Consider the following 9,900-nt stretch of genomic DNA (forward strand, 5'->3'; position numbering starts at 1 on the left):
ATCAAAGAACTTTACTGGTGGCCTCACATCTCCATGCAAATTAAGGACTACGTGCAGCATTGCACAGTCTGCCAAGCGACCGACAAGCCAGCTAAGTCATCTCCCGCGCCTCTGCAGCCGGTAGAGTTTCCATTACATCCTTGGACCAAGCTTGGCATAGATATCGTCGGCCCATTCGAGCAGGCACCTGCCAAGGAACGATTTTTCATCACTGTAGTGGATTACCACAGCAAATGGCCAGAAGTGGCAGCTGTCTCCAGTGTCACGACTGGTTCGGTCATCAGTTTCCTGAAGTCGATTTTTTCTCGTGAGGGACTACCCCAGGAGATTACCAGATTACTTCAAGGGAATTTTCACAGTTCCTCGAGACAAATGGAATAAAACACACCAAATCTGCCTTATACCACCCGCAAGCGAATGGTCAAGTGGAAAGATTTAACAAAGTTCTGAAATCTACTATTCAGTTGGCCCTTGTACAACAGCGTTCTATATACGACACAATCATTGAGTATCTTGGTGTATATAGAAGCACACGCCATGCTGCCGCGGGAGAAACCCCAGCTTTTCTCTTACATGGTCGCAATCATCGTACACGTTTGCACCTTCAAGGAAGGAATACCAATGAGCCTTCAATACCACAGGTTGAAGTTCGACAAGGGTTACCGAATAGGGTCCAGGTATATCAGAAAAAAATGAAGCAGTACTCTGACTCACGCAGAGCCGTGAAGGTTCCATCTTTTGCACCTGGAGATTTTGTAAAGATTTTCAAGTCAAAACGAAAAGGCAAAATGCGATATAAATATTCAACTCCGCAGAAGATCCGTGAAAGGATTGGTCCGTCTACATACAAACTCGACGATGGAACAACGTGGAACGCTGAAAGGCTCACTCGAACGACGCTGCAGCCTTCGAAGAAGTATTCTTGGGCTCTAGAGGACGATATTTTCCCCCGTCTCCCTCACCCCTTGCAGTAAATGTTCCTGGCTGTCCTCCTCGTGCAGTCCCTGAGGTTCCTGGTTCAGCTGTTCCAGGTGCTCAGGTTCCTGGTGCCACTGGGTTCGGCTTCATGGCGCCAGATGTTCATGGTCGTGGCCCATCCCCGCCACGTGCTTCTCCGCCATGCATTGACGGAGCTGTTCGCCACTTTCTTGGGGCTGCAAACCCGACTCCTGTTTCATCTAATGGTCCAAGTTCTTCACTGCTTGGACTTGGGTACTGCAGCTCTTTGCCAGACTCCAGTTCAAGCGGCAGATCAGCACGGCCCTCCTCTGTGGACTTCGATGCTGGCGTTACGTCTCCAGTGCATGAGTTCCCAATTGATTCTGCGCCTGATTGTGTTTCGGGTGCTGGTCCTGAGCCCGAAGGTTCAGCTACGCCTAATACAATTGCCGCGTCCACCGCGGATGCTGTTTTTGGTGCACTATCATGCTCATCGCCACCACACCTGACTGCAAGCACGCCTACTGAATCGGGCTTCGCCACGCCTGTTTCAACACCTCTACCATTGACATTTCAAGTAGAAGGACGCCCAAGACGTCATATACGTTTACCAGAACGATTTAAAGACTATGTCATGAATATCTTGGACATGAGCCCATCATCCACATCTCATGAAATCATGGACATTTGAATCTTTGGACTAATTTTTTTTCTTTTCTTGAAACTTTTGGTGCAGTGTGAAGAGCAATCTATTTTTTTTTTTCAAGAAGTAGTGGTATTTTTCTCCCCTTTCTTGTTTTTTTTTTTGTGTGAAGGGAAGGAGATAATATGTTGTGATATTTTCCTCTTTTTTTTTGTTTTTTTTTTCTGTCAAGGGAGGGAGAGAATATGTAGTATTTGTATATAGTTCATAATGCCGACACTGAAAAAGAAGCCGATGCCGCGCGTGAAATAAACAGGGCCGGGCACCCGCGCTCGGGGTGCTCGAGACTCAGAGACCATGACCAGCAGCCGGCGGTTGTCATTCCTTCTTTGAGCTTCAACGACGGGCCCCTGGCCGCCGCTTGATCAGAAATACTACAGCGTTCTCCTGCATATTTAGTTGCCTTATGCCAGCATTGCATTAAGGTGATGCTTAATCGGATAGCTACTAGTTTGCAAATAAGTAGGAAGTAGGTTCACCTGACTGCCTCGTGGCTTTTCGACGAACCGTTCAACCAGTTCAACGCTTGTTTCATAAGTTACGTCAAATAACGAGTAATATAGTTAGTAAGCACCGCAGCACTCAGAAAGAAGTAGTATATTCGTGGCGTAAAAGAAATGGGAAACGTTTTCAGTAAAATGTGTTTAATATTAGATGAATTCACGAAAACTTAGTTTGAAACTGCGGAATCTGATTTCAATCCGTGAAATTCAGACTTGAAACTTAAAATCGAACTTGTACCTCGAAAACGTCGAATATTATATTTTTTAAACTTTAATCTGAAATAAATTTGGAATGTTCGCATTATTTGAACTATCTAAAACGAAATTCGATAGTTTCGAACGCGAACTTTCAGAAACCTTAACATTTTCGAATGAGTGGAATTCGAACTTCAGCGGGGTTCTAAAGTGGCGAACCTTTCAAAATCGAACCTTGGCGAGGTTTGAACAGTTCGAAACCTTTTGAACTGAAACTTCGGGAGCTTCGCGGCATCCCTAGTATTCTTCGGTTTCGATTCCATCTGAAGTGGGATCATGATAGGCTATTTTAGGTAAAAAAAATAAAGAAAACAATAAAAGCTTTCGTTTCGTCTGATAAACGTATAAGAATTTTATTTTTTTTTGCAGGTGCTCCTAAAAACTTCAAAAACGTTATTTTATTTTTTTTGTTATTTTTTATTTATTTTTTTACTTTGGCCTAACGCAATAAAAATTATGAATGTCCTCAACGTATGTCTGATTCTACAACTTCGTGAGGCAGTTACGATTCATTCCAACAAAACACGTCCTATTAAATTAGGCATACACAAAGGTTAATTTTTTTACTGAGATCAGATGTGAGATGGCTTTCACAAACCACGCCCACTCGCGGATTGCAAGACACTCCGGTCTGCTCCGTCATATTTAGAGGTAAGGTAGACTTCAAAGACGACGAGACTCTTCTCGAAGCCAAATCACCCCTTGAATCTGTGTATTTTATTTATTTAATTATCAAAGAAATTCTGCGAATCGTTTTTCACCTTGCAAGGAGAAGGGGGTTACACTGAACACTGTGTTTATTCCCCTCCCGCAATGTCCATTTTATTGGGGATCTGTTTTTCATTTGTTGGGCTATTCTAAATGATTTTATATTTTTCATTTAATGGTGTACCATATCAGCTATAAAATATGTTGACCACTTGTTTATTAAAAGATTCTCTCTCGCTTTCTTGCTCTCTATCTTTTGCATACTTTCCCCAACCTAGACAAATGACAACCTGCGTGATTCCACATGTGGCCGCCTAATATTATATTGCCACAGGTGTTTGCGACCCCCGGTGTTAGGGGACGGGCGGGGGAAGAACCCCTCGGGGTTGCCATGATTGGGTCTCGGTCTAGTTGGCGTCGCCTATCAAAGATGGCGCCACAATGCCCGAGAGGAGAAGGGATTTTAGAAGCGCGTCGTCTGCTACCAACGTTGTCTGCTACCCAACTGCGCATGATTTTTGACATTGGCATATTTCATACGAGGTGGCACTCCGAATTAAACCTCCAATGTGTAAATTGATCGAGCTTTTATAATGTACGATAGAGGTTCAACTGGCGTCAGCGTGCTGTGGCAAATTGAAGCAGACAACATCCAGTCGGAAAATGACTTCCGGTAATGCATTTCTATGGGAAAAAGCGAGCGCATTTTCTCCTTGCCCTTGATTATAAGAGCAAATATCACGAAGAATTCGTACGTACTAGGTAGATTGGAACATTTCTCAGTCCCGCAGACGAATTATTTGGTCAGTTACGACGTGTTTATTTCGAATTCATGGCATTAAAAGCGGTGCTCAAACGGCTTCGTACAGGCATTTATGTGCACTGTCAGACACTGTTCGCGCGAACACAGCGTCGGCGCTTTCAGCATGAGGGATATACGTGCCAAAGGAACGAAGGACATCTGGGAAACCAAGAAAGACGGCAATAATTACGCAGTAACACTGGATCAGTAACTCCTTGTGCATGCAGACGATCAAAAGAAATTGAAGGCCACGTAATGTGGTTCGATTTGCGATAATAAGCCCCGCTTTATTCTTTCTGCTCGTGAATATTTGCGAAGGTGCTTGTTCTGCGTTCAAAATATCACCCGCACGCTCGAAATCTTTGAAAATAGACGCCAGAAAACAGGTGCCTGACAAAAGATACTCGACATAGGAAATAATAAAAAGACACGCCTTTCACAGAATACATACTTTATTCATTACGTTTCGAATGTCGTTAACCACTCGTAAAGATACACGGGGGGGGTCATTTTCATGTAATGACAGAACGGGCATATTAGCAATATAGAAGCGCCACCAGAATGCTGGCGATCCTTGAACACACTCCACATTCCTTTCGATTGTTATTTGCTTAGAATCGTCGCTCGTTTTTACGCACCTGCAATAAAACAGACGTTTGAGCCGGAAACATAGCAAATTTTACATCGGTCACTGGTAATAAAAATGCGGTAATTAAAGCAATTCCACTTTACAATGTTAATCAAGGTACATACTATTCGGTACGACCCAAATAACAAAAGTGTTCCATGTTATTTTCCGGCGAAAAGAAAAAATGCACGCTCGTTTTCCCACAGGAATGCACAGGAGCACCGCAAAGATAGACTGTTCGCTGTCTGCTTCAATTTGCCTCCCGGAAGTCGCATAGCTACTAGCGCCAGTTGAACCTCCAGCGTTCATTATAATAATTTGATGTGTAAATGGTAGGGTCCTAAGCTGCACAAAATTTCAATGCACAATTAATTAAATTTATAAGCTGACGAAACAAAGCTAATTATTTTGCAATAATACTTAAAAAAACAAACGAGCTGGTGATGATTCATGGTAACGTTGTGTTGTTCGTCCCCTTCTGTGTTCCTGAGTCTCGGGTTTTATTACCACTAATTATTTTTTCTGGCGAGGCCCGTTTCCTCTAAAGATCCAGATACCGTTGGGAAGTATGCTCCAAATGTTAAGCTTTCTTTTTGAAGTATTCCAAGACGTTTATTACATTTAAAAAATTATATATATATATATATACTTATATATATATATATTATATATATAATATATGGGTCCATATCAGAAGAGCGAATGACATTTTAGCGAAAGGCGACATTTGAGCGAATGGTCGTTTTAGCGAATAACTGGGGCCCGCGTTAACCCATCCGTCGCGCTGCGCTTTACGCCGCTTCGCGGCGACAGTCTACGGCAACTCATTACAAAAATATGAACTCACTTGGCCCACCCGAAAACGCCGCTTCGCGGCGTCTGACTATTCGCTAAAGTGTCGTTCGATGAAACGTGGGCGTTCGCTAAAACGTCATTCGATCAAGTGAGTGCCTCCCATAATATATATATATAATTTATATATATATATTATATATATATATAAATATAATAGTATACACGTCACAATTAATATATATATATATATATATATATATATATATACGAGTATATTAATTGTGACGTGTATACTTCACGATGTCCCCTTCATCGTCTTTCAGCATGTTGGCCGAGGAAGACGAGGCCCGCGTGCGCGTGAACTGGAGGCGCGGGCAGAGGCGCGCTCAATGCTTAAAAAAAGTGCGGACATAAAACGGTCGTCGACTCTTGGTCTTCGTCTCATATTGCTGGAGGAGCCGGGTAACGATCCCAGTGGCTACGGGCTCGGCGTCGTTTTAATTCAGCGTCACCCCGAAACGTCGCACGAGTACGTTGTCGCCTACGCCAGCCGTTCCCTCTCCAGAGCAGAGAATAACTATACAATAACAGAAAAAGAGTGCCTGGCCGTCATTTGGGGCATTAACAAATTTCGACCTTACTTCTATGGACGCCATTTCACAATCGTCACCGACCATCATGCCCTTTGTTATCTCTCTTCACTTAAGAACGTAACCGGACGTCTCGGTCGAGGGATACTGGCATTACAAGAATACACCTTCACAGTTGCTTACAAATCTGGTAAGAAGCATACGGACGCAGACGGACTCTCACGCTGTCCTGTCGAGGGTCCAGACGAACGCCTAGATCATATAGATGACGCTTTTGACTTAGCTTCAATTACTACAGCCTCATCCTCAACCGAACAACATAAAGATCCTTGGATTAGGGGCATTGTTGGGTATTTAGAACGACCAACCAATCTCTTAAATAAGACACTTCGAAAACAAATGCGTCCGCTAAAGCTGTTGCCAGTTTTTTTATTACCAACATCCTGCTACGCCACGGTGCACCGAAATTTCTTTTAAGCGACAGAGGCCGTCAGTTCTTATCCTAAACCGTAGAGGCCATCGTAAAGGCTTGCAACGTCGTACATCACACCACCTCTCCCTATCACCCTCAAACTAACGAACTGACTGAACGGTTCCCTAGGACCCTCGCGGATATGATAGCAATGTACATCGCTTCTGATCATAGCAATTGGGACACTATATTGCCCTTCGTCAGATTCGCATACAATACCGCACAGCAAGACACCACTGGTTTTTCTCCCTTCTTCCTTCTCTATGGACGAGAAGCATCGTGCAACATGGACAAGATGTTCCCTTATTCAGCGAGCGATCAGTACGCCCTTCTCATGCAGTTGACATGCCGTGCCGAGGAGTGCCGCCAACTGGCTCAACTTCGAACTGCTCAGCAGCAGCATACTGCAAAAGCTCGCTATGATTTACGGCATACAACCGCTACTTACGCACCAGGAGACCTCGTCATGGTGTGGACACCCATCAAGCGACAAGGCTTAGCAGACAAGTTCCTACGCAAGTGTGTCGGGCCATATCGCGTCATCAAACAAACGACACCAGTCACATGCCATGTCGAACCACTCTCACCACCATCCCATGACCGCTTCCGAAACGACAACATTATTCATGTAAATCGGCTGAAGAAATACGCTCAGCCCCATACAACCCCTCCCAAGCACTAATCTCCGAGATGCTCTTCACCGTACAACTGCAAAACACCTATACTGCCTTCCTGTGTATAAAGACGCTTGCTGCGTCCTACTTCACCCAGACACCGCCCCCCAACCCCCTCTCCCTTCCCCCCCTCCCCCCGGGGGGGGGGGGGGGGTAATTGTGACGTGTATACTTCACGATGTCCCCTTCATCGTCTTTCAGCATGTTGGCCGAGGAAGACGAGGCCCGCGTGCGCGTGAACTGGAGGTGCGGGCAGAGGCGCGCTCAATGCTTAAAAAAAGTGCGGACATAAAACGGTCGTCGACTCTTGGTCTTCGTCTCATATATATATATATATATATATATATATATATATATATATATATATATATATATATATATATATAACACGGGCACTTCCCACCATCGTACGTGGTCTCCGAGAAGGATGTAAATAGGGATGCGCGAATATTAATATTTTCGAATACGAATCAAATACGAATAGTTAGCTTCGAATGTCGAATCGAATATCGAGTAGTCGAAGGCAGGTGCATTCATTCACAACATTTTTATTTTACATGTGGGAACTTCAGTTTATTTTTCTTCTATTTTTTTATTTGAACTGCAGAACTAGAGTTGATTTTTCTGCATGACAACTTGTAATCTTCCCTACAACTATATTTTTTTTTGTGTTTTATTCTCGTTAAGACCAGTGCCTCACTGGTGTTGGCTAGTCTTGTGCGAATAGCGGATTTTGAGTTCAAAGCGAATTCGAAGCGAATACTGCTTTTGGCCGAATATTTTCGATTCGAATATCGAATAATCTTTTCCACGCCTTTCACTAGCATTGCGTAATGCTTAGACGAAAACCCAGCTAAACTTGAGAAGGTTGTTCCACTTGTTCATTTATAAGCTAAGTTTAGATTTTTGAACTGTGTCTTCATAAGGTCTGATGTCTTGGGGTGGCAAGTAAACGACGGATTTGACATAAAATGAATCATATAGAGATGGCCAACTATACCCAATTCAGTGAATTTACAAATCTTGCTATATAAAATATTTTTTTTTAATCTCGAGTTAGAAAAAATGAATCGCGCATGATGAACGTAGGTTGTAAGGGCATCTGCCTAACATAGTATACTCCTGCATAACAGTCAGCTTATTTTGGAACTTTTACTACAATGAAGATATACACGTTCACAGTTTCCATTTACTCCCTAATACGGCCGGCATGCGTGCACTATACCGCTTTGAATGTATGTTTTTCTTCCAAGGACGCAATTGCGATATTTCTACTTTTCCAAATGTTTATCGCGGCGGGTTACCCCGTTGAGTGCGCTTCTTACCGAGCACTGATGTAACGCAGAAAAGCAATACCCGCGGAGCTCGCTTTTGCGGGTATTGCTTCTCCGCTGTGCACCGGTGCACGGAAAGAAGCGCAATCAACGGGACTAACCCACCACAATCAACACTTCGAAAAACGCGAATAGTGCAGTTCTTCTCGAAGCGAATATCGAATAGTCCATTATTCGAAACTACTATTCGAAATTTCGAATATTCGCACAACCCTAGTGTTGACGAGAATAAAAACACAAAAACGAAAATTCTAGTTGTAGGGAAGATTACAAGTTGTCATGCAGACAAATGAACTTCTGCACATGGTCAGGTATAGGAGGCGCTCCCTTCAAGCGGAAACTGCACCCCAGCCACAGAAAAAACTCTCTCCTTCGACACTGTAGGAACAAGTATTGCCAGGTATTTGATATAAAGCTTCGCCAGACTCAAATATCGAAAGCACCCGACAGTTCACCACCACTAACACGGAATACTCTCTTTCTCTCTCTCTCTCTCCCTCTCTCTCTTTAGCAGTGCCTCCTCCGCATATGGTACAACTTCCCATTCTGAAGGTGAAACCACTTTGCTTTCCACTGCACTTTTGGCTAAGTGGTCAAATGCTTGCCAAACATTGCTGACGGTGTTGAGCCTTGATCTTTTGACTTTGTTGCAGCTTCAGGCTGGGTTACTTCAATTGCATCACATGAGGCTAGCTCTTGCAGCACCAGGGCTTTGAGCCTTAATATATATATATATATATATTTTTTTTTTGCTTTTCAGCTTTAAGAATAGTGGACTTGAGGCTTGGATTTAAGAACATAGCAATGCATGCTTCCTTGTCTCATTTTACAGAATGAACCTTGCTTTGATGGATCTTATTCGTTCTGAGGGAAATGCTGATGCCCCAACACAGTTATACCTAGACAGTGGAGGATACCAAAAGTCATAGGAAATTGGGAGGACAAAGACGGATACTTCTCAGCACTGGCAATAACAGTGGCATCAAACAATGGCTTCAATGCTTGTACTTATTCAGAAGCATCTTTCCACCCTGATGGACCAAGTCTATCAATGTCACAATGGGAGAGAGCAAGCTCCGGTGACTGCTTCTTTGAGCTCCAGAAGGCGAGACAACATTAGATACTGCAGCTATTCCATCTCATCCCCACGTCTTGCACCAGACGTAGTGTGTGGTGTCCTTTACCACCTTCTTTTGGCACTCCCCGATCCTTTTCTGAGCTGATGAACTGTGCTTTTAATGTCCCACAGTATGCCTCACTTTCTTGCACAGGCGATTAATGGCCGGCGAACGGGATCTGGCATCATTAATTGCCAGTTGAAGCGTATGCGCGAAGCACGCTCTTTCAGTCCACGGAAGTCTCCTTACTGCACCACGGATGTTGCGCCAGTTATACGTTACGATGAACTTCGCACATTCATCGGGTATCTCCCAGTCACGGCCCATTTCGTCCAGCATAGTTCCGATGTTCACAGCACAGTGACTTGCAGCCATGTGT

General features: G+C 43.8%; 1 protein-coding gene across 1 annotated transcript; it reads left to right on the forward strand.

Annotated features, from left to right (window-relative positions):
- The first annotated feature begins 974 nt into the window (after positions 1-974).
- LOC121833128 lies at positions 975-1,637 on the forward strand. Its single transcript, XM_042286232.1, has one exon. It carries the CDS (start codon positions 975-977, stop codon positions 1,446-1,448), a length of 474 nt encoding a protein of 157 aa, XP_042142166.1. The 3' UTR covers positions 1,449-1,637.
- The last annotated feature ends 8,263 nt before the right edge of the window (positions 1,638-9,900 follow it).

Source organism: Ixodes scapularis, unplaced genomic scaffold, assembly GCF_016920785.2.
Source record: "Ixodes scapularis isolate PalLabHiFi unplaced genomic scaffold, ASM1692078v2 PGA_scaffold0__279_contigs__length_252992795, whole genome shotgun sequence".
Lineage (NCBI taxonomy): Eukaryota > Metazoa > Arthropoda > Arachnida > Ixodida > Ixodidae > Ixodes > Ixodes scapularis.